Source organism: Ciconia boyciana, chromosome 1 (assembly GCF_034638445.1).
Source record: "Ciconia boyciana chromosome 1, ASM3463844v1, whole genome shotgun sequence".
NCBI lineage: Eukaryota > Metazoa > Chordata > Aves > Ciconiiformes > Ciconiidae > Ciconia > Ciconia boyciana.
Window position 1 is genome coordinate 51117594 of NC_132934.1, and position 25952 is coordinate 51143545.

At 42.4% G+C, this 25952-nt stretch overlaps 1 protein-coding gene across 1 annotated transcript; it reads right to left on the reverse strand.

Moving 5' to 3' along the window:
• Positions 1–41: 41 nt before the first annotated feature.
• On the reverse strand, positions 42–19261 carry UBE2N (ubiquitin conjugating enzyme E2 N). The gene is made up of 4 exons (XM_072865253.1): positions 19000–19261; positions 2684–2930; positions 2356–2496; positions 42–1735 (listed from the first exon to the last, which is right to left on the reverse strand). The coding sequence occupies exons 1-4, from the start codon at positions 19027–19029 to the stop codon at positions 1695–1697; spliced, it is 459 nt and encodes a 152-aa protein (XP_072721354.1). The 5' UTR covers positions 19030–19261; the 3' UTR covers positions 42–1694.
• Between the last annotated feature and the right edge of the window lie 6691 nt (positions 19262–25952).

Consider the following 25952-nt stretch of genomic DNA (forward strand, 5'->3'; position numbering starts at 1 on the left):
TTGAGGGACAATACCAGTTACTAACCACTGAAAGCACTGTCTGTTGGAAAACATAGTTTTAATAGATATTCTTCATCTTACATAGGAGCACAATAAATACACCACATTCTATAGAAATTTCAGATGACACTAGAGTACGAAGAGGTGAAAGGGGGAGAATACCAACAGACTACATGACCATACCCCTGAATTGCATGACAAAACACTCCCCACTGCACCACTGCAAGCTGTCATTTATACACTTCAGGTTGGCCTTGCCAAAAGCTTTTAAGCTTTTTTTTTTTTTTGGTGAGGGAGAAGGCTTGGGGAAAGGAAGAGAAAAGGTATACAAGAAATTAAGGGAAGCAATAAAAAGCATTCCCAGAAAAGATGCTGGACTCCCAGACAAGATGCATACACAAAAAACAAGGATGAGAAGGAAGTTTTTAATCACTTTCCTTCCCTCCAATAAAGAAGCTTTGTTGCTATTAAGCAGACCATTTGCTCAAGCGAGTAGCTTAATAAGGCTTGTAGAAAAAAACAGTGGTATGAGGCGCTAGCTGTAAGTGGTTAAGCAAACATCAGTCGATACACAAGCTGGCTGTAACAGTGGTTCTACACACTGGTATTTCATGTTAATAGAGGACAGGAATTAAAGAAGGTAGAAAACCGTGTAGCCTAACATCTGATGACAATCAGCAAAAAGAAGTTATGCAGATACTCAATTAGTGCTGTCATTTGCTCTCAACCTCCTACTTGATTATAGTTATTTCCATGAAAATGCACATCAATGCATTACTATGGTTACAATGGTTACATCAGAGACTTGTTTCTAAAAGTCACTCCAAATGCAATTTCGTATTAAATTGGCCAGGTAAGGTCACCCACATAACACAATAAAAAAAAGTCAGCAAACAGAAGCAAAAAAATCTTGTGAATTCCACCTCTTTACTGTTTCATCTGTCAGACTGCTGAAGACAAATTGTCAATTCTGGTTTCAATTTTTTTAAATACGATTGTCACATTAGAGAAATGAAAACACAGCAAAATAAACTGTACAAAGGCAAAGTAGAATAACAAAAAATATTTTACTAAAACATAAGATTTACAGGAGATTTTCCAGACAAGCCATACAAAATGGTCACAAGCTTTTTCTTGGAGGGATTTTTCTACACTTGACAGCAGAATCACAATATTATTAGTGAAGGTGATGGATGTTTAATGTTCCCATTTTTTGTTCAAACAATGAAGCTTGTCCATCTACAGCGTCTAAGTTAGACTGGGCTAGAGGGTATATTCTAAAGTATAACTGGTTAGCTGCTTTTACCAATGCAATTAGCATCACCATAAAAAGGGAGGAGGAGCCCACAAAATTAAAACAAAAAGCCCCACAGCTAACCCTGCCTACCTTCATTCACAGTGCTTATACTTAAACCATGATGGGAAAAATGATTAAAAGCAGAGATGTGCTGCTGCTTTTAAACAATTTCACAACAATCCAGATGATACTTCTAGCCTCTGTTCATGCGGTACAATAGTGAATTAGGACAAGACACAGATTTGCTAATGTGCATTTAATCACCAAAGGACTGAAGATGTCTGGGCTTTTATTCTGTAATGTTTCTAAGACTGTGTCCATTAAATGCAAACAAAAAAGGAAGAGGTCTTGGCAGAACAGGAGAAGAAGTGATGCACACTTGATGTTCAAAGCGCATTTAAATATTATTCATGGCATATAGCCTAGTCCATGCTCTGGCTGTAAAGAAAAAGAAACACATTTAAGAACAGATATATTTTTCAGGCTTTATTAAAGTCATTTTAAATACATATTTTTAAAGATCACTTTTATACTGCTGCTGCAAGTTTACAAAATACATCAGTTCTGAGGTTTTAAGTGCAATTTTGAACTCCTATAATACACAAAAGTTGACAACAGCTGAAGTGGCCTGACTGCAGTGGATCCAAAGGTGAAGAGGCATAATGTAGTAATTCTTTCAATTTGTCACAGCCTGCCACAGAAGCAAGTATGGAAGGGATGTACTTTCTGAAACTAGATCATCTGTTCCTTAAGCTTTACAGAAAAAGCAGTGGTGTGTACTTTTATTTCACCACGAGTCCAAATTAGACATGCTTGCAATTTAGGAACATGAAAACGCAAGATAAAAACAGATCAAGAGAGCACTTTTCTTCCAGCAGGTCTCACAGACTTGAAAATAGACCACTGCAGGCACATTCAGGGTACTTGGACTATGACTGCATGCAGCAATTGTTTCTACAAGTTGCAGACATAAAACAAGAGGTCAGGATTTATATCCCCCAACCAGTTAGTAATCAGCTGCTTCCAAAAGCTAGTTAAAAAAGTGTAAGATACATTACCTGTTTCTATGGCTTGGGCTTCATTGGTCTTCCATTGCTCAGCTACATCATTTGCTAATGGATCATCTGGATTGGGAGCGCTTAACAAAGCCTGGATTGATAGCAGAACTGTACGAATCTGCAAAGCTGGGGACCATTTATCTGAAGAGACATTTATAGCAGTATGAAACACCATATTCATCACAGTCTACAGAAAGAGCAAATTTTCCTCTCCCATATTAAAGAATAAGCAAGGTATTCTTTAAACAAATGAAATCTCCTTTTAGGGTCAATCTACAAGTTCCTGTACTTCATAGCATCAAAAGAAAGAAAACAAGGTAGCACTTACCTTTCAAAATATCTAAACATATTCTTCCCAGCTTGTCTACATTAGGATGATAAATTTTGGTCATGAAACGTACTTTTGGAGCTGCCATTGGATATTCTTCTGGAAGGAATAGTTCAAGTTTAAATGTCCCACCCTCAAAGGGGGAATCCTGTGGACCTGCAATGACCACGTGAAAATAACGTGCGTTGCTTTCATCTGGCTCCGCTTTTATCCCAGGGACTGGCTCTGCCAGCAAGCGCTGGGTTTCCTAGAAGAAAAAGAGGCAGCAATGTAACAAATACAACCCATTTAAAATAAACATGACCTGTACAAACTATTTTAAAAACAACAAGTATTCATTATCAGTTATTTGCCTACAGCCACAGAAATGATCATGTTAGACAAATACCTTAAAGTCAAAGAACATCTGCAGAAGGAAGATGAGGATGTGGTAAACTGGTACGCATCTCCTTCTGGATCCCTCAGCTGCTGTAATAGTGTGTGCTTCTAGAGCACAAGGTACTAGATAACAATGAAGCTGTCCTCAACAAATTTCTTAACTTTTGGTTAAACTTCTGCCAAGCTGTTATTCTTCCAATATAATTAAAAGCACTTTAAAGAATACCACAGTAAAAATTCCAAAACCATTTCCCATTCTACCTTAAACAGAAAATCCCATAAGTGAAAAACCAAAAGGGCTAACCACTCACAGAGTGTTCAAGATTTACTCTAACAAGGGTGGACCAGTTTATTCTGATGAACATATGTACTGGAATCAGATTCAACTTTGAAGAATTCAAAGTACTACTCTGCTGCAACACTAAAAGGTGTTTATAAGGATTTTTTATTATTTACGCATATATATGTGTAAATATGCTTTGGTGTGAGCACTTTCAGCCTACATACAACCATGTTTAAAGTCACCCGAACAACCAGTAGGAGACAGGCAAGTTGTTCTGTAAAATCAGGGAAGCCCAGTTTCCTACAGAGATTTGTATTCTTTGTTGCTCAATTCTTCTGCCCACAGCACCGATCCCACCAAGAGCTGCCCACGTTCTGACCATCCATCCTGCTAATGCACTGAGCAGACAGACCAACCAAGTCCTGTACATCTTTCCCTCTCCTCTGCTGCCAGCCTTCGCAAGTCTTACAGGCACCATTCTGCTCCTTCTTACAAAAAAGAATCCAAGGCTGAAACGGGCAACAGGACATTAGGCAGAGACAAGAAGTCCTGCCGAAGCCTCATTTCCTCAGGTAATTTTAGCCCCATTTCCTGCTTTTCCTCTAGCTTGTTTTTACTATGTAGAGTTAATTTTTTCACCATCTTTCTGTGCTGGCTTTCACAAAGAAAATTTATCCCATTTCTACTGAAGAAAAATGGTAACTTGTAGGTGTAATATTAATTTATTATTCTAGTTTTATAGCATATTTATTTTGTGTGTCTACAATAGCAATGATACAAGCACAAAATAGACAGATTACCTCTACTTGGCTTAATATGTTCTTCAAACATAACTGGACTGTTACAATACTGGCATTTTGTAGAAATACATTCACATATGAAGTGATATGCAGTTAATGCAGTTAAATAACACCTCACTTTAGCAAAAAATAATAAAATACATAATATAAAGAAGTAAAGTCACGGTAATTAATGCCAAAACCCAGTTATTCATCTCAAAACTGTCAAGGTCCTACAAATCATAACATTGAAGTTATTACTATGTACATACACAAACATAAAAATAAATTTATCTGCTCCAATTCCTTGTTGTGACTACATATTGCCTACTTATCTGCATAGGCATTAGCAGCCAATGCCACTTATACACCTTACTGGAAGGACATCCAAGCTTCTTAGTGCTGTCTACGATCACTTCTGCAAGTATATTTTTTAAAATTATACACATAAATTTATAACATACTCAGAATTTGTGTTCTGCTGGCTATTTACTTGTACAGTAACTCTGTAGAAAAGCAGTTACAATGAATGCTTAAAGCTTTAGTTCAGTGGTATGAAAGTCAGTAAGAAACTATAGATTATCCCTGTAAATGCATAAAACATTCTCAATTTCTTTCAGCAAGGTTTCAGTATGAGTGCTGCCACAGGTGATGGGACAATCTGGATTTCCACCTATGAGGGATCATATACTTATTACAGTTTGACAGTTTTGGCAAGAGGAAACAGCGTCTTATGCCAAATACAAACTAATACAGCAAGCCAACTTGAAATAAAAAAAAAACTTTAACAAAAAGACCCAATTTTTAAACTTATTTACAGCTGCTACCACCTAGACTTTGACAGATACACACTAGTAGGCAAATCATGGGTTTGGTTCTTATGGGCATGCTCAAATTTAAGACTTTTTTTTTTTAATAAGGGTAACACATTTTAATAGTTGGGCTGATCTCATCAGTCCCTAGCCCCCACTCAGTCATTCTGGTCCCCAGACTGCCTCCCTAGTTATGCCAGTATGCTGACTGTAACCATACCGGGCAGCCAATCCTGGCTTAAAATAACCCAGAATCAGCAGTTCTCTGGCAGCAGCATCAGCACTTCTACCTGCCAGCGTAACTGAGGGAGCAACGCCAGGCTGCGAGCAGCACATTCTGCCACTAAAAACCATTTGTCAATAAACAATGAGCGCACCCATGTATGAGAAAAACAATTCTTTTAATTGAGGTACCGCATTATACTGAAGGGGCTATACCACTGCTAGTATGTCATCACATTTGGTTAGCCCTTTATGCCTCTCCATTATACAGCCACAGTTGCCTCGCTCTAAAACACCACAGAAAAGGGGAGTGCAAAGAAAAGCATTTATGCTGCATACAGCTACGCTAGTGCTGAGGCTACTCAGAACCCATACAGGCCCCCTGTGGAACATTACTGTTAGATGAAAAAATGCTTTAAGCAAGCACACCTCACTTCCTGCACTGTGCATGGAGCTCCACCACTACTGGAATAATTGAAGCTGTTTTCAAACAGAAATGAGGAGGAATACTTGCAAGAAATCTGTGAGGGAACTGGTTGGCACTCATCTTTCATACCTGCCAGGCTCTGATGCAGCCATCATGCCGAGCGAGCAAGCACCAGGCTAAACTTCTCTGACACACACAAAATGACTCCTGTGAACATACATCACTACCGTTTTATGCAAAAGCTGAGAAGCATCTTCAGTTCAGAAAAGGCATCTTTTTAAAACAGTATAACACAGACAAGCTTGTCAGACAAGAAAATGAAATGATGAAACGAAAAACACAAGAAAGATGCCATTTATTAAAAGAATGTGACATGTTTGTACTTAAATACATCACCACCACCTGCTAAATTCTGACAGTAAATAAGGCTTTTGCCCTTCAATTATGAAGAAATTTATAATAATATCTTCAATATATTTGGGGGGAAACCACGGAAAAGGAACAGAAAGGGAGAAATTAATCAAAAAAGTTACTTTTTAAGGTCTAAGCATATAAATGCTTCAACATACAAGTGGGTCCAGTTCTAAGGTGATAGCAGGGACTTCAACCGCCTTCTCACTGTAAATTATGGAAGACATGCTAATACTAAAATCAATTTGATTCGCCATAAGACTTGGAGAAATAAGTCATATTTGAAACAGTTGTCAGTATACAGGGCAACACGATATACCAGGTCAGGAAACTGACCTGCTTAAGGATTTTTTTTTTTTTTTTGAAGTGTACTTTACCAAAAAAACCCAACAAAACAAAACACACCCTGTAAGTCACCCACAAGAGAGTCACAAGATGTGGACTCAATCTACAAACAAGGAAATGTTTAACTACATGTTGATCTTATTCTGTAATTTTATATTACTTTCCTCAGAGGATGGTTACCCAATGAAAAACAGTCTCTCAAACACTTTTAAATAAATAAATAAAACAGCTTCTAATTAAACTTTTAACTTCCCACCTTTTTTAACTAATCAGGAAATCAAGCATATGCAATACTTCACTTTCCAATATCTTTTTAGGCAAAATCTTTCTAACAGCTTTTTAGCTGAGGAAGTGAGTTTTGTGCAGTCTGTTACTTTTCCCTTTCTCCCCAAAACTGCCTTTGAACCCTTCATCCAATTTCAACTTTCTTGTACATTTTGTAAGCTGTCAGTGGCTAAGACAGAAACCAAGCTCAGCACTACTGAAGAGAAAGACATGAAGAACTCTGGTATTACATGCTGTTTGGCCAGTTTATTCCAACCAACCATGTGCTATTCTTGCCTGGCAAACACCCCTGCCAATAAGGATAAAAAGAGCTGGGACACCCAAATATTAACATGCTAAAAAGGAAAAAGGACAAATTCACAGTAAACCAGGTTTTGCAGTTCTGCTGCTCACAATCAATGTTTTTACAATAGAGCAGTTAATTTTGTCTTCATGGGAATACAAATTTCCATCAAGTAAGGGTTCCAGAACAGCACTTTACAGTGTTTCTTATTAGCTCTCCTCTAGCAAACTGGAGTAAGTTTCACAGAAGAGATTTCAGGACATTTTGAGCGCTAAAGCATTTCATGAGGTATCCCATGCTGCCGTAGGCAGTTATTTCTAAAAACATTGCAGAGTATGGCAAATAGATTGAGATCTCTTCTCACCCCTGCTTTTACTCCACTTTTTCCAGTTCCAAGTTAATGTCATAATTTCCATCGACTAAAGAAAATTAATAAAACCCAAAATGAAGACAATTGCCAGTCAGTACTTAAAAAAAAACAAAACACAACACTGTCATTCACAACTGGCTACGCCCCCCTCAATTTTATCTTTTTTATTTTTAATTAAGTGGTTAAAAAACACAAGAAGTGTTGAAGGTGTTTTGACAAGCAAAAGCAACACTTTTCTTATTAACACAGGTGGTCTGAAGTAGAGTGACAGATGATACGGATGGGACAGATGGTGTAGCTGACATTCTGCATAGCTATTCTTCTATGAAGACATTAAATTGAAAACTAATTGTACCCAAGGCAGGGAGAAACCCTCAACCTGTTTTTACAGTAACCTGCGAGGACAAGAAGCCTCAGGAAGAGAGCGCTGTGATCTTTAGAAGACTCCAACAGAGCATGAGGTGGGGGTGAGGGTTCTTCAGGTTGCCAAGACTGAGAGAAGTGATGCAAACACAAGAGCGATTTGCAGGGGTGTATGTTTCATTCTTTGAGCTTTTGCTTGGTTATCCTGCTTTCAGTGGAAGGGAAAAAAAAAGTTACTAAAAAGCAGACATAGCCACCAGGATTCTCCTGGTTCATACACCCAGAGCAAGACAGAGCCCTTCTTTAAGGAAGTGAACTGAACAACCCAGAAGATGCTTCCATACAGACATGCACGAAAATCAATTGTTAGAGCACATGGAGATATGAACAAGCATACAGAGAAGGAATCCATTAGAAATACACTACTATTTTAATCACTTCCAGTCTTGCAAAAGTGTTTATAAAAGCCTCAAGCTGCCAAGGCCTCAGTCAAAACAACAAAAGAGATTTCTGTATGCTACATTTTTGGAAAACAAAAAGCTACTTCAGAAGTCTTACTTGCTACCAACAGACTAAGGCAGGATCAGACAGTGGCATATTGGCAAATAACTACAATTGAAAAACTCATGTATGCAAGTATTTGCAAAAAAAAAAAAACCCAAACATTATTTCTTACATAGCAGAGCTGAACTGAAAACTCTGATGCTTCACCTGTCTGACAGAGACCACTCCAGCAGTGAAGGAAGAAATTGTTGCATGGGATTAGACAATTTTTAAAGCTTCTTCATTGCTTTTTAGAAAGGAGTACTATATTCTTCGCTTGGAAAAATAATTGCAATTCCGTTCCCTGTACTATGGCAATAATTAATCACCACAAATTTCACACTGCCAAGGGATGTGGCTAAACAGTTAAGAACAAATCAATATCTAGCACCTACAAAACAGGGGAACTTAAGGCTACTGTATGAAGGCCACTAGAATTTAAGAAAGCAGCTTGCTTGCAAAGTCAGCACAAACTAGCTCAAAGAAGAAATCCAAGCTCCATGTCTTCAGCCAAATTTGCTTTACTTAGTAGTTCAGCGGTCTGCACGCTCAGTTTCCTGACACCCCAGTTTTCTTATTTCATATTCAATATTACTGCTATACAGTTACCTTCAATAACTAAAAAATTCTGCATATTAATCCATGAGTTAAATACAGTAGTCTTTAGTGAGATGTTACAACTGAAGGAATACACTTTTTGACAGAATCTAACATGGTCTTCTGCTCTACACCGTCCTTTAATATCAGCTGTGAAATCACCCGGTGAAATTAATAAAATCCAGTAGAACAAAGGGAGCTTAGAGAAATCCCAACACCTTACAAAGCCTGAACATTTTAAGCTGATAAATGAGCGCCCACTGGGGAAAGGAAGAAAAAAAAACTGTGCTGCCTTTCCACTTCAGCTTATTATGCACCTTCACTTTTGCCTGTATAGCTGCCTCTCGACCTCATGGTAAAACATAGCATGTAGCCAATCTGGAAGAAAAAAAGAAAAAAATTAAAAATCATGCAAGAGAGAAGAGTCCCTGATGCAGTTCACCACATGTCCACGCGAACAGCTGTGCCAACAAAAAGGAGGGTGCAAACACATGCTGTCAGAAGGATGGGAGAACAGACTGCTCCTTTTGGTGAAAGGGCTGGTTTAAAGAGTCGAGACTGCAGCATTAATCACAGTGAGATACTAGCGTAACAGATTACTATTCTGTAACCAACCTAAAAAGGAAACGCAGAGTCTACCTCCTCATTCCAAAGGAATAAGCTTAACTACCAACAGGGCTAATTTCAGTAACAGATGGTAAAGTGCTAAATTAAAGTCTTCATCCATCTATAAAAGTCTTAAACACCAAAGACTCTGTACATCTTCTTACTTGTTATAAACAGTTATCTAGCAACCTTTTATAGTATTGAGACTACAGAAAAGCATCCTTATAACTAGCACCTTAAAAAGAGAGAGATATCATTAAGACTTTCAGAGGTCAACATAGCTGTGATAAAATTATTCTGAAACGTCAAAACAGAAAACATTAAGAAGGCCTCTTACACAAAGAGAAAATACTGCAGGTCTTAGAGCTGTTAAATATTTAAAATGGCACAATACGACATCTTTATGCAAAGTCTCAGGGGAATGATTCTTTCCTTGTATTTTCAGCAGCACATTTGCTAGCTCAGTTCTCTATGCAGTAGTCAAGTAATTTACCTTCAGCATCACCTACTAAGATGGAGGTTACACCCCTACAACTTTGCCAGGCCAAGGCAAACTACAAGCCCTCTCTAATCTACTTCAGACAGTGAAAAAAATGTAGGTAATATCCACTTTTACCTGTAGGTTCAACTAACCCTAGGTGGCTTTATTCTGAACAGATCAGGGAAGACAGATGATGGATGAGTATCTTTGTCTTAATAAGACTTAATCTGCAACACGAATTACAGCTCACAGCTCAACTCCCAGTGCTTATTGCTGCCCCCGTGCCAGAAATCACCATCCTGCAAATCTACTGAGAAAGTAAACCCTGTCAGTATTCCCAATTCAACCCAGCAAAAGTGAGCTGGACTCTCTCAGCTAGATCTTTAACCCGAAAAATGTTGAAAGACAGCATACAAACTCTGCTGCCATCTAGCAGAGGACAGTAACTTGCAACAGAAACTGATGAACAGTTGGCATTGGCTGTGGGTAAAAGCATCTTCCAGCAGTACGAATGAATGAAATCTGCACATCTCTTGATACGTTTCTTCCATAGGTGCTACAAGCAAGGGTCTGTACACAGCTGGCTACAAAACAAACTTCTTTGTAGCCTTGGCCATTTATAAAAGGAAAAATAGGATGCAATGTTGCATGAAGGGTCCCAAGATGGCCTAAAAGAAAGTTATTAGTAAAATGCTAAAATGGAAAGTTACTGGCACCCAGATTGAAAGAAATACACACCAGCTTGATACACTTCTTTTGGACATAAAACTTGTATTTGGTATGGTCTAATTTAACGGCATAACTGTCTAGGCATATGTACAGGGTGTAGGTGTCTAGGTGTTGGCAGCAGGGGGGCTCCAGGGGTGACCTCTGTGGGTAGAGGCCAGGGGCTACGGCATGTCAGCTCCAACAGACCTGCTGCAGGACACAGCTGAGCCGATCAGCCAAGCTGGTTGCACATCTGGGAAAATATATTTAAGAAAGGATAGAAGACATCACACAGAGAGAAGGGGGGGGGGGGGGGAAGTGTGAGCAAAACTAGTGTGAACATCAAGGTCAGAGAAGGAGGGTGAGGAGGTGCTCCAGGCACTAGCACAGAGATTCCCTGTAGCCCATGGAGGACCAGAGTGGAGCAGAGAGTGGGGAGGACCGCACGGGAAAGGCGTGAGGAGGAGGGAACAGCAGAGAGGAGCTGTTATGGACTGACCACAAACCCCATTCCCCATCCCCCTGCAGCCATCAGGGACAGGGGAGGTAGAGGAGTCCGGGAGTGAAGGACTGAAGTTGAGTGTGGAAAAAAGGGGGGCAAAGGTGTTGTTTTAATTTTGCCTTTGTTTCTCACCATCCAACTCTATTTTACTTGGCAATAAATGAATTAATTTTCCCCAAGTTGAGTCTGTTTTGCCTGTGATGGTAATTGGTAAGCGATCTCCCTGTCTTTGTCTTGACCCATGAGCTTTTCCATCTTATTTTCTGCCCCTGCCTGGTTGAGGTGGGGAGAGTAAGAGAATGGCTGGGTGAGCAGCTGGCCACAGTCAACCCACTACAGCATAAATCACAAGGTAACTTTTAATCCGAAATGTGTTTGAACTGTTGTATCCAGAAGCACTTTTAGAGAGGATGTGGTAGACAGTTTCAGACTCCACAGATGATACTGCAAATTAGATTTTTTCAAAAAGAGATTACAGACTTAAAATTAAAGCCACTAGCTCTGTTTTCTGCTATAGTTGAAATGATAACACTTATCACTTGGAGGGTACCACACATACCAATTTATGTGGGAGAAGATGTGATGCGGAAAGAGAGATCACTCCTCAGTCTCTTCAATATTTGCTTCCTACGGGAGATCAGACATTTACTGCCAAGTCCTCCAGGAAGATTTCTAAAGCAGATGAAAAGTCACTAAATAGCAAAAAGCGAAGAGATTTTTTTTTAAATGTTACACCTAAGTTCCACTCTCAGTGACTAAAAATTAGTGCAAATCCTTTATCTCATTCTTCACTGGCTTCAGCTGTTGAGTTTACAATTGAGTCAAATTGCTTTTCTCCCCACCATTTCAGCCTGGTTCTCAGTCCTTCTTGATCAACTTCACTCACATCTGTAGCTACCTCCACCTTTTCCTTTCCTCACAAAATGCAAGGGTTTGCCCAAATGGGAAGCCCTAACTTCTCAGCAGCAGCACTAATTTGTACAGTCACCATTCCGTGCACCCCTTTCATCAGCCCAAGGGTTTGCAAAGTCAAACAACAACTGAGATTACAGAACTGCTTTGGCTGAAGAAATAACCTTTACTGCAGACTTCCGAGCCAAATCAGTCCCTCAGTCCAAGTTTACCACAGCGGCACAAAAATTTTTGTGCCACCACAACCCAGACTAAACCTGTTTATACAGAAAGGCTGCTCAACATGAACCACATGCTAATCACCTTGAGAACTTCTGGTTAATCTAACTTAACTAGGTGGTAACTTTTCCGCCTTGTGCTGGCTCTCTGCAAAAACCACAGAAGTACAACACCAACTTTAGCATTTCAATTCAGACTACATACAGCATACATTTGTTTCACATTTTTATTCTGATTGCAGGAAACCCTTGCCAGCTACCAGTGCCATTCTCTTCCAACTACATCTAATAGTTTGGATTAATTTGGGGACATGAAATAGAAACTAAAGGTTTTAGCTGCATAGGGCGAAACTTAAAGCAGCATACTGGCACATGGACAAGTTATAATTACTTGCCAAATAGCAATTCTTTCCTGTTCTGTCAGAGTGGGATAAGGGGGAAGACCACACTGATCTCCTTCACCAAGAACTGATAAATTGCACACAGGAAGGTAAACCACATGTATGTTTTTGCTTTGATTTTTGAGGGGGAGGCAGTAGGAGAAAGTGAAATGTATCAGTCAAAACTGTCTTCTACATATAGGGATAAAGCTGCCTCAGAAAACCACAATGACTTAATTCAAAAACTTTTTATAACAGTAGATCACATTATGGCACAAATTCTTCCAGGGTCTATCAATTCATCAGCTACAATTATGTAAAGAACTGGCTATAACCAGCATTACTGAAAATAAATTGGTAACCTAAGCAGATGTCATATTGTCAGAGATATTTCAGAATGTTTAGATTCAAGTTATATCACTGTAAAACAAGTACACTGGAGAAAGTCTTCTGAAAATAATGTCTGCCTTTCAGGAAAAAAAGAATTAGCAATAAAGCCCATTAAACTGTAAAGCAAAGGTCAAACATCATAAATAGAAGGCTGCACTTGTAGTTTCCAGTAGCCAGCCTCCACACGGATTCTTCTCTTCCTTGCCATATAATCCCTGAGTGTCAGCATCCCACATGCCTCCGCTTCCTAGACTCATTACTGGGCTAACATCTCTGTACACTAATGCTTCTGCCACCCTGCGGGTTCCTAGACCCCATCACCAGCCCCGACTGTATCTACCCCCCAAAAACAAAAAGCAAGAAAACGTTCCAAGTGTCAACATGTCAAAGGCATTGGCTGTAAAAAAGAAATAATAGAACAGTGGAACAGTAGATTTAGAAACCATTACCTAGTACTGAATCTATGGACAATTGTCCAGCAACTTGAAGCTACATTTCTGCTAAGCAAGCACCATGAATTCTGGATCACTCAATCTTCCCTCACACTCTTCTGGTTTCCAGTTCCCATCACCACACAAACATTTTTAACCACTGCAAAGTCACTTACAGTGAGTGATGTGAAGACAAGTGTACTGCAGGTAACAGCGTCTTCCCAGAAAAAAAAAAAAATCCAGAATCTGCTCATTCTTGGAAGACGACCTTGTTGACAAACAGTAACATGAAAAGGGGCATTTTTAAGGTCAGCATCACTCTCTCCTGAGAACGACCTCGTTCTCAAATTTTCCACAGCACATTACAGGATTTTGGAACTGTGAAGCTGAGATCCTATGCAAATTCCTAGAGGATTATCCATGTACTAGCACAGATCAAGCTTTTCATGGTACATCTCCAGCTATAGTAAATTGAGGCATAACTAAATTCACTAAGCTAACAGTGTAAACCATTCCTGCGGTTATACTGATGGAGCACATTTGCATTAGAGCCTTGCATTAATATACAGTGCGGAGTCAACTATCAAAGTGTGGTTAAAGCAAACAATAGCTCAGACACAGCTTTTGTCCAAATGCCATCTATGGCAAAATTTGCCACTTGCTTCTCACTATTAACCCACCAGTCACATGTAACTATGAAACTGTGTTTGTTTTGTACTATTACACAAAAAAATTCTGATGATACACTGAAAGCCATGTAAACATAACACACAAGTACAGTATAAAACAACTGTGTACAAAGTGATAAAAAAAATTACCATCAGTACTTAGAAAGCTTGGTGTACTATAGATTTGTACCTCAAAGTTGCTCAAGTATTATACGAGAAGGTGGTCCAAACAAGGTTTTTGCCTCTAGTTAGATTATTTGCTGGTTTTTTCCCTCAGTTTTTATTCTCTAGTGTCTACTGAAAATTTCTTTAAGGAAAAGGCTGTGGAAAGTTATTGGTGTCCTCTTTAAGACCTTTTATTAAGACTCCATGTTTTCCTTTTAAAACTAGTACCTTGATCTAACTTCTCATCATCTGGGCCTGAGCCTTTTTCTCAGCTTCCCTCCTACACCTCCACAAAAGATCTGTCCTGCTAAACTTCAGGCTTCCAGTACCTGCCTATACACCCCTCCAACTACCACAGCCAGCCTATGCTATACTAGTCACCTGGCAAGAAGATTCAAAGAGGGTCGCAAAGTAGTATATGTATTATCTTCCTACCTTCCTACATTTGTTAGGGTGGTAGGGGAAGGTGGTTTTAAGAAGAACAGTACAAAAACTGCCTCTGAAAATTCCAGAAGTTTTCACCCTTCTGTCAAATTTAAAGTTATCCACAAGATTCAATCAGCATACAAGGGGCAAAAAGACATTACAAAGACCAAATATACAGCTTCTCTGACAAATGCCAAGGAACAGCACTGTCCAGAAGCAATGTTTTCTATGCCTAACTACCATCCAAACAAATGCAAAATACCACAAAAACGTATTGTCTTTTTTATTTAAATTTTTTATCCAGGAAGTTAAAAAATGGCAGGAAATGTCAGAGAAATCAAAAAGTAATAGCAACTTAAATTTTCATGTGGAGACAGATGTCCATGCCCCAGAAGCCCATAGCTTCCACAACAAAGTGAGAAACTTCAAGTTGGCTGCCAGTAATACTGATTAAGAACTTCTGGAAAGTTTCAGAAGTTACAGACTAAATACCTGGTTTATATTTTAAAGAAAACATATAAAATTGATGATACTGACCTCTAATACAGAACGCTGTAGATGCCTGTCACCACCATGAGAATCTCCATAAAACCTCCCAGAAATTTTACAATTTGAGGTAGCATTTTATAACTCAGCAGTCCAAATGTTACCCATATTCTTGAAAAATACTGCAAGCAGGAGCTCACTGGCAGCAATGTGGAAATAGCTTCTCAGAGGAAACAGCAAGGAAGGAATATCTCAGACAACATGCTACCATGCAGGGGAGGAAATCAAAACCTCGGTAATTTCACACTGATAAATTCATTAATAAAAAAAAATTTGAAGGAGTCTCAGATACTGCTTCATGATATGAGCAGCTGCAGTGACAGTAACAGAAGTGCTACTTGCAACCGGCTACACAGTTAACACATAGACGTGGACATCAAATTATGAATCATGAGATCGCTGCAGCAGTGAAAACAGCAGAAAGAACATTTGAAAAGATGACATGAGGCAGCATTGCCCATCCCATTCAGATATATCGACTGCACTTGACACAGCCATGAGGTGCTTTGAATGTCAGCCAAAAAAAAAAAAAAGCAGATGCAATTCAACTCCTTACTCGACTGGAGCTACGTGACTTTGCAACACTGGAGAGAACTGGTGTAATAAGTGCTTGAAAGTAAAAATTGCTGGGCTTATTTATTGTGTATATTGCAAAGGCTCACTTTTTAATACTGTGCAGTAGGAAAAAAAGTTTACAGCATCAAAAACACACATCTATGTGAATGTGCCATACTGCATTTTTATTTTATCTTACATTAATAGATTTTCTTGTCAAGGTGATTCTCAGAGGACCCTTGGTTTTGAACTATTGAAGAAAATAAAAATACCTCTTCATTCACAAGATAGAAGGTTTTCAAATTCCGATTACATCTTTAAAGATTCAAAACTATATCATCATTTTCTACTCACCATTTGTGATGTTCTAACACTAAGTCCTAACTCTAAAGCAAGTCATCTCTTGAGCTTACAGATCATTCCCCCATCACTTGTTTAAAGTCTGTGTTTCTAAGTAATCCGAGGACAGCAAACCAAGAGTAGTTCTTTATTTTCTGTAACAACTGCTTGCAACATCTATACTGTCACCTTTTAACTGAATTTGGGAAAAGTATTGGAAATATAAGTAGAGCTCTCTGCTAAGACAAGGAAAGCTACTGCTCTCCTGCTGAGCTAGATGACAGCCTGTACGTAGCGAAGAAGCAGACTGAGGAATACAGGGCTGCTAGTCAACCTGAGAGCCAGGCCATCTGCCAGCAGTCGGTCAAGACGAGGAACACCAACTGCATTTCTAGCGGTTAGCTAGATTCTGTACTTCACTACAGTCCAAATATGCACTCCCCTCCCTAATCAGCCATCGACTGTCTCCCTCGGATGACAACACAAAGGGTGCATGTGGATCAAAGGGAAAAGGTCTTTTCCTAACAGTAACCTAAGCCATTTATCAACAAATTTATTACTGTGCATAAAGAAAATTGGATCTTCTTGTTATTGGAATTATTTCACCTTTCTACAGCTCTTTCATTTCCTATCTCTCCCTCTCTTCCATTTCCTTTTCTGATCTTTCAAATTCTCACTGGCAGCAGAGTTCACTCCCTCCCTCTACGGCAACCAGCAATAGCAAATTTAATTCTAATATCAAGATTAGCAGGATAGAAAAGGTCAAAACAATTCTCACTCAAGACTCCTGAAGACTCAAGCAGCTATATTTCTAGGTCTGCACCTCTGCAGCTGCGATATTTCAAAATATGACTTTGCACATTTTTGAGGCTGTAGTAACTAGTCAGCTTCAAGTCCGGGACTGTACGCACATACGGCAACCTAATGCACAGCACAGGAGCTAAAGAATTGGTCATCTAACACAACCAATCCAAGATTTAAGAGCTCTAGATGGGCTGCAGACAACTTATAATGCATACATGGAAATACCCAACCCACCATAAACACCACCCTATAATAGATAATAATCCCAAAAACTCTAAGGGGGATCCTCTGGAGGAAATCTGGAGTTTCTAGGTCTCTTTTCTGCTGCCCTCCACCTCCCCTCTCCAGGAGGAGAAGAAACATTCCCATGCCATCACACATCTTTGAAGCGAGTCATGTGAATTGCTCCAGGTTTCTTCTAGAAAAGCATGAAAAACACAAAAGCACCAAGAAGGAAGTTTATGCACCAGCTTACAAGTGGGTGCACTTCTTGGTTGTATTCAGGGGAACTGTCAAGAGCGATTAAAAAAATGTAACACAGACACCAGCCTCATGACTGAGCTCTTACCACAACTCTGTGATGAATACCAGTTCCACTGTATTATGAATCAGTGCTCCCTCTCACACCTGGAATATATTCAGCTTTGCATGCTGTGCACTAAGGCAGCTGGATGAGCGTCAAACTCATTCTGTAAGATTTGTCTTCATTATTTTTATTGCTTACAATTCTGAGCAGTAATCATAGTTCAGTCTGTTTTACCTCACCTCCTCTATCACCTATTAGATAACTTGACTTTTTAGAGAAAATCCAGTTTTATTTTTTCATCCACTATTTAACATATCTTACACTCAGGTGTCTTACAATGGTCGCCAACACTGCACGCTCAACCAAGAGAGCTTCACAGCGTTATAAATTATTTGTGACATTCGTTCACTTCAACAAGTAACAAGGGTGGTGTTATTTCCTATGAGGGCTAACGAACCTTACTGAAATCACTTAGTAACTTTTGTAAAGGGAGCGATCACCAATTTGAGGGCTTCAATTCACATCACTGCAAATCGAGTCGGAGACAGCAGCCCAGCACAAACATCAATGGTAGCTACAGGACCAAGCTATCTTTTGATAGCTGGCAATGCAGCTACCTGTATCTCTGTTGAGGGACTCCAAATCATTCAAGTCTTAAACTGAAATTGCACTCGGATGGTCAGCTGAAAGTACCCCAAAGTTGAGAGCCCTTACAAAGCTTGGTAAATGGAAGTCGAAGCAAGACACCGAACCGCCAGCATGAACACACTAATACCGTAAGAGCCGACAGCTCAGAGGGCACGTAGGGGTAACCAGGCTGGCCAAATGTGTACCGGTACGGATGCCCCCGACGTACAGCTCAAGCCCAGGTTTACCCACCCGCTGTGTTTTGTCCCTCCTCGCACAGGAGGAAACCGAGCCCCGCCGCGCTCCCCCAGCCCAGACACGGCGAGAGCTGTGCCGGGGAACCGGGGCCAGGCCGGGCGCCGCGCTGCCCGTCTGCGGGGCGCCCCCGGCGAGGAGCCGCACCGCCGGCGGAAGGGGGTTGGGGGGCGCGCCCGGTGCCTCTCAAGCTCCGGGCCCCGGAAGGGGCGCGCAGGCACCCGACGGACGGCAGCACCAGAGGCCGTGAGGCGCCGCCGCCGCCCGGGCACTTCCCGTGATAGGCGCGGGCCCGCTCCCGCCCGCCGCCCCCGGCCCGCCAGGAGAGCCCGGCCGCTCTCGACCGCCCTCGCACGCCGCCACCGAGCCCGGGAGCCCCCGCGGGCGGCCGCGCAGCCGCCGGCGGCGGGAAGCAGTTTGTGTGTGGGGGGAGGGAGCCAGGCCCGGCGCGGCCTCCCACCCCGACTCGCTCCCGCGGCGGCCGGGCCCGGCGACGGGTCGCCCCCCACCCGGCGGGGTAAGGAGGCCTGGGAGCGGCCCTACCCCCGCGCGGCCCTGCTCCCGGGCACCGGAAGCGACGCCCGGCCCGGCCCAGCCCAGCACTGCCCGCCGTGCGGGCCCCGGCCCGGCCGCCCCTCGAGCCCCCCGCGGGTCGCGGCGCGGGGGAGGGCGGAGGTACCTTGATGATCCTGCGGGGCAGCCCGGCCATCTTGTCTCGTCAGGGTGCAGGCTCGCGGGCTCGCCTCCGCTCGGGGCTCGCGCACAGCCGGAAGTAGTCCGCGCCGCGCTTCCGGTGGCACCGCCCTCGGCGCGGGACGCCGGGCAATGTAGGCCGCGCCCGCCCTGCCGGCGGAACGGCCGGTGGCCGGGCGCAAGGCGGGGCGCTCCCGGGACAGGGCGGCCCCTCGGCTGAAAGGGGGTCGCTGGGCTGTCCGTGGGCACGAGCGCGGCGGAGGGGGGGCCCGTGGGGGGACCCGGGGGCGGCCGTGAGGCGGCAGGAGGGCCGGGGCGTGCCTCGGCCCGCACCGCCCTCCGCCTGAGGCCGCGCCGCCCCGGCCGCGGGTGGCGGGACGGACCCGCCGCCTCTTCTCACAGGGCGGCGGGTTGCCCCCAGCTAAAAGGGGCCAGGGCAGCCAGCCTGCGGGCCCGGCAGGGGCGTTCGCTTCTCCAAGTGCTGCGGGAGAAGCGGGCAACGCCCGGGGGCAGCGGCCTCCTAGGCCAGCCCGGTACGAGCTGGCAGAGCCCAGCTGCCGGCGCTGCTTACGGTGCCTCTGATTTACCCCCGCCGCGATGCGCTCCGGCTATCTGCAAAGGCAGGAGAACCCCGTCTGTAATAAGTGCGTGGGGTCATCATTCAACACTGACAGAATCGGGATTTCATCGGCGTGGCTTGTGCACCGTAATGCTACAGCATGTACCATTTCCTGATTTTGGGCAGTGTGGGTGTCACTAAACCTGTCACAAAGCTATCTTAGAACATCTTTGTCTTAATAACACCTGGTTAGTGAACCTCCTTCTCTTTTAGCAGGAAGAGAAATATTGTAGAAGTTAGAGTATAATTATCACACGAGCATCCTAGGACACTCCTACAGCTGCATGGCAATAGCAACATCTAGCACCCTGCGTCGTTATTGATGGGGAATAAAATACAGAAAGATAAAACGATTTGCCATAGGTTACCAAGCAGGCTAGCAGCACAGCCAGGAATAGGACCCTGCATACATGTGATTCCCTGTCAAGTGTTTTCTCCTGGTTTAAAAACAGAACTTCTAGATGATCTCATAATTTCTGTACACTCTGGTAGAACGGAAAGTTGTCTGACACTGGCAAATCTGGACTGTGTAATAGCTGAAACACTCCTATCACAGATACTACAAACGTGTCCTCTGTCTTAAATTTTAAGCGTTTATATTATTACACGATGGTTACAATGACATGACGCACGTGTCAGAAGAGTGGTGTGCCTCCCTCCTTCACTCTGCCTACAATACTTCCCCAAAACTTACCTAGTTTTCCTTTTCTATCGTTCCCGCTAAGCCATTGGCACTGTAGAAGGGAACTAACAAGTACAGAGTTGTTCTACACTATTTGATATCCGCAGCTGTTGAAGACACCAGTAATTCCAAACTTCATGTCAGTTCACGAAAACCCATTATCTCTGTGAACTCTTGTGTACACCCTCAGCCCTTTAAGCACCCAATTCCTCTCCTAACTTTCTGGATGTAACTTTCTCTGAAGTCAGTCAAATCAACAATGAAGTGACGGGCACCAAGAGAAGTGCATGAAAACACGTTTGCAGAATTGGGGCTTAAAGCATTCATCAATAACACCCCCTCATTCTACAGTGGAGACCAGATGGGTGAGTTCATTTGCATACATTAGCATGTGAAATGTCCATGTTTGCCTTCAGCAAAATCTGGTCTTGCTAGTTACACACAGAGCTATACTTTAATGGTGGATTTTTCTTTTTACTTAATAATTACATCCTGCTGCTACTACTAAACAAGACCAAGAAGATCCTTTTGGATACTTGGCACCTTCACAGTACTTACCAGCTAACCTAAAAAGGTGAAATGCTGATCTCTAGGAAAAAAAAGTTGTAAGGTGGAGAAAAACCCTTCTAAGATAATGTGTTTATCAGCTGCATGTTAGCCTGTTTTTTTCCTAGCTTCACAGATATTGAAGTATCTATAGCACATCTGGTGCCTTTGAATAAACAATTATAATCTGAGCTGCTAGGGCTCTCCTAAGGATGCACAATGTCTTATTGTTTGATTCTGGTGGCAGCAGTCTCGGTGATTTACTAGTTGGTTGCTTTGGAGTTCTTTTTTCAGATAGGTGAGATGACACACAGAGAGGTGAAGCCTCTTCCAGACGACTATAGCGCAGCTTCCCACCCCTCTGCAGGAACAAATAGTCTAAATGAAGAGTAAGCATTCAAGATGTTCTTTGTATGAAAGAGCATCTTTCATACAAAGATGTATGTAAACCTCAGGGCTGGGGTCATACAGGCGGTTTAGAACCCGTGTGGTACTAAAATTGCTCTTGTGCAATCCTTGTTCAATTGGAAGAATTTTGAGGATGTATTTAGTGTCCGTTTCTAGAACTCTGATCTTCACAAATGAAGGCTTACTTTGCAGTAAACTTTACAAGGCAAAAATACAGTAAGGCCTTCTCAAATCGTCTGTCACTTGGGAGAGCAGCGAGGTTGGTGTAAATGAATTAACAATATCTAGTGACGACCACCATGCAGTGCTGACCTGCGTATAAATAACTGCTTACCACAGAGCAGCATGCGGATGGGGTAGAGAATCTAATTGGTTTTGAGGAATGGGATTACAGTGAACTTTGCTTAGGGAGTCAGGAGAAAAAAAATCAGGACAGAAGGTTAGTGAAAAGAGGAAATTAGCATTCATATAATCTTGAAAAGTTGTGAATAACTGAAAATATTTGTAGTCATGTTGCTATGACACCCAGTAATAACTAGGAGCCTTCCTTTTGAGTTACCAGCAGGTATACTGACATATGTAGAAGGAATGCAAATATTCAGGTTATTTTAAAAATTGTTATCTCCATGTGGTGTAAATTTCACATAATACAAGAGGCAGTTTACGGACCAAGACCAGAAATGGTCCCTAAACCAAATGATCCTTTTTCACCCTTGTGTCCTATGCTAGTAACCCTTGTATGTGCTTGCCAGCATCAAACAAATACAAAGATACAGCTGGAAAGGTGAAGCAATTCCTTGTGAAAGATACCCATTAGTTGTGAATTTTATGAAACTAGGAAGACAAAAGAAAAAAAATGTTGCTGGTAATCCCACTAGGAGAAAGACTCCATGACTCCAACACTTTATTAGACATCAAAGAATCTTCACTGGGCCATATCCTCAAGACCAAAGTAACTGGAAACCAATGTACTTTGTTACACCACTTGCAGAATTACTTCTTTTTCTTTGTTTCTGCCTTCTCCTACTCTTTTTTTTTTCTTTTACCCTTCTCCCAGAATACTGACCATTAAAGGAGTGGCATAAATGGAAGAAAACATGGGCCAAAAGATGCTTTTAGGCTCAGTGTGAGTAAAATGCCACTCAGTTTCTTGAAAGTGCTGGAACTTCTGCTCTGTGAACCTTGCCCTATGTCTGTGAGATGCAACAACAGAGCCTAGTTGGCTCAAACAAATGCTCATGAATGTTGCATTCAGCGTCCTCTTTCAAGTGTTGTAGACCAGGAATCTTGCTTCAAGTCTGAAGTTGCAACAAGTCGATCTGGCAGGCTGTTATGTTTTGATAGTTTTCATTGTGCAACAAGTGGCCTGCCACATCCTGGGAAAGTTGCAGTTTTCATGACACCTCTCTTTCTGACTCCTCTTAGGAAAAGGCTTTTGAAGTCTGCTTGCTCAGGAGATGGCAGTGAACAAAAACATTGTTTTCTGTTGTCATATCTACAAAGACTTAGGTTCTTCCCCTTAGTCATTCTAGCTCCTACAAGGACTGCTGCAGAGATCCCTGAGTATCCATATAGGTGCTGGAAGAGCCATCCAAACTGGCTACTCCAGAATCTGGCTTTAGACTTTGCTTCTTTGCACTCCCTCTGTACCAAGGGATATCTTCAGGAGAAGCTATAGTAAAAATTGTCCTTCTTTTATAGCATTCTCAAATTCCCAAAGGAGGCAACTTAATCCTCTGAATCAGAGCTGGAACAAGATACGCAAGTGTCAGGGGAGCTTTGTCTCCTCAAACTAGCCACACCCCATGGAGGTTCTTGCATCTTCCAGGTGCTTTCCCACCCCAGTCACCTTCCAGTGTCCACCCCTGTCCTTCAGGATTTTCCACTCAGCCATTATTGCCACCTTAACTGGGTTCTGGACCGCAGCCTGCACCACTCTGTGTGCGTATCCTCCATTTGGCATGTCTCTTGGAAGACATCCTTGGAGAAGAACCACGGGTGATCCAGCCCAGCATGCTTCTGCTTTCCACTTCCCTTGGTAGAATAATACTTCAGCACTCCTACTCTGAAGTTCAAGGTTGTTGTTAAAATGTATTTATTCTTCTCTACCAGATTATTTATTTTGAGCAGTATGGCACAGGGATTCTTTATCCATACAGTTTTTCAAAGCCACATATACCATTAAACATGTAACAATGCCATTAAAACCACCTAAAAAATGTTAAAAGTTTCTTGGAGGGCATGGGAGGGGGGACAGAGAGGAGAAAAGAAGGGAAGAAAAAGTAGATCTGAAAAGCAAGATTTCCACAGCACTACATGTGTAGTTTGTCAAAATTTGCAGAGTGTTTCAGCAATCCTTTTTTTTTTTTGTAAAATAAAGGTTTGATGGAAAAAAAAATTCTGCTTTCATCTGAAGTATTGTAATTAATGAAGTCATACGTCCTCATTTAGGCAGCTGCCTTCCCTGACTATTTTTCTTTTGCTAGGTTGAAAGATAAAGATCCTATGTGTTTGGCAGTCATTTAGATTTATATTTTTGTTTAAATTAAATTGAGATTTTTTTCATTAGACTCCTTGTCTGGAGTTCTGTCTGATGCTCTCTTAGCACTGGCGATTGCTAACTGTTTCCTCCCTTGATATCCTGAAATAAACCGTGCACCTCAGGCAGAATGTGAGGAAACCTGGGAATATTATACTCCTGTATTTTGTCAGATATATGCTGATAAACAGTTCAAGAATATCAGACAGGACTCTGGATGGTTGTACTGGCCTTAGATCAGTAAAGGCTTTGTTAGATGCTATTTTGACTCCACAGCTTTGTGTCAGGGTGCTGAGTGCACAAATAGACGTTAATTTCCACCCTCACCCTCTGACGGGCCTGGGAGTTCATTCTCTCCTGAGCTACACCGCAGCTGCGCTTACCTGGCCTGTTACCGTGTCTTGCCTGATGATCCCTGGACCCGCTGCAGTAACCACCCTGCTCTGCTCACCTGCCTCTGGTGCAGTGGGGCTCGGCTCGCCTTGGAGTGCCCTTGGCTCCTGGCTCACCCGCCCTGCGGGAGCAGTGCCACCCTTGCTGCTCCCTGATGCTTTGCTTCTGAGTTCAGAGCACCTGATAATGCAGGTTCATTTTAGAAAAGCGATCTTGTCATGCTACACTTGCTGCTGGTTGGCTTTTATAAAGCAACATTCATATTTGCATTTCAGAGGAAATTTAGGTACAGTGTTCAGGAAGACTGGTGTCACCTGTAGTCTCCATTTAAATCAGAGTTCATTCCTACAGCCCAGCTCCACCAAGGCCTGCCTCCACAGTAGTTATTTAGGGTGTAGTGTCATGTCAGGGTTACGCCACTTTGTATTTGCATTGCTGCTAAAGAGGGCTCCTGCCCTCCTCCTCTGCCACACACCACTGCTCCCTCAGCTCACATCATGATCTCACAGAAGATGAGCTGATCAAAAGCATGAATAGTTCCTGGGTGAGCAGTGAGCTGATGTGAACCCCAGGCAGTCATGCAGCTGTGTTGGTCTGGCACAAGAAAGGGGACAGGAACCCATATCTGAGGGTGTGAGAGGGGACTGTCTGTAGTTCACTGCATTAGGGACAGTGTGAAACCACATATTTGAGGTCAAGCTATACCAGACAGCTGAGTCAATCTGTCAAAAAGAGGACTTCTTACTTCCCCTTCCCATCTCATTCCTTCTACCCCCCTTCCTCACGCACAGGGTCTCCCCCACCGTTCACTGCTGGGGCTTGCCAGATTCTGCTGAGCTGATTCAATGCACTAACTTGGCAGAAAACCAGCCATTTAGTCTGGTCTTCTGCTGGACTGGTGAATTGATTTGGCTTACAGTGGGGTCTAGCAAGCACCAGAGACAACAAAAGGTAAGTAACACAAGTGGGAGTGAAATTGCCCCTTGTAGTATCCATGAGTTATTAACCCAACTTTGGATGCCTCTTACCTTTTTGGAGAAGCTGCAGGCAACACTGAGCTTGTGCTCTGCCCTATATTCCCGATCCCCTCCTTCCATTGGTACGTGTCTATTGGGGTACGGGTTTTTTTGTTTTGGCTGAGTTACCTTTCTGACCAGCTCACTGAGGCATCAGAGCTGGCACAAGAGAAGCAGTAGGAAACAGATGTGGCAGATGTAGGATTACCCCCTCCCACAGCAGTGACCTGTTCTGTTGGCTGAGCCAATCTTGTCCTACCGCACCAATGTGAAGGCCAGGATGGAGAGCACGATCCTCCTCCCACAAATCCATGACCGTCTCATCATTGCTAGGACTACAGCGGTTCGGAGAACAGTTAGGCAATCACCTTATTCACCAACAAAGTGCTCTATAATGTCACTGTAGGCAGAAAAGGTAAACAAATAATTGCAATTATGCAATTAATACTCCCAGAACAATTCAATGCAGCTGCTGACCATCTTCCTATGACAGCTTTTGCTGTCATCAAGTTACTCACTGAGTGGGTGCATCCAGGCCAGCTGAGCTTGTGACTGACTAATCTTACTTCCTCCTCCTACCCCCCCTTTGCAATCTTATAAAAGTCTTACTGCAATCACAACTCTATTTCAAAACCCAGATTCTTTATTTTGCATAAAAGTATTTTTATATTTTTGTCAAGTACTGTAGCAAGTCTGTTCAACAGCAAAAACCAGATGGATGTATGTACACATACAG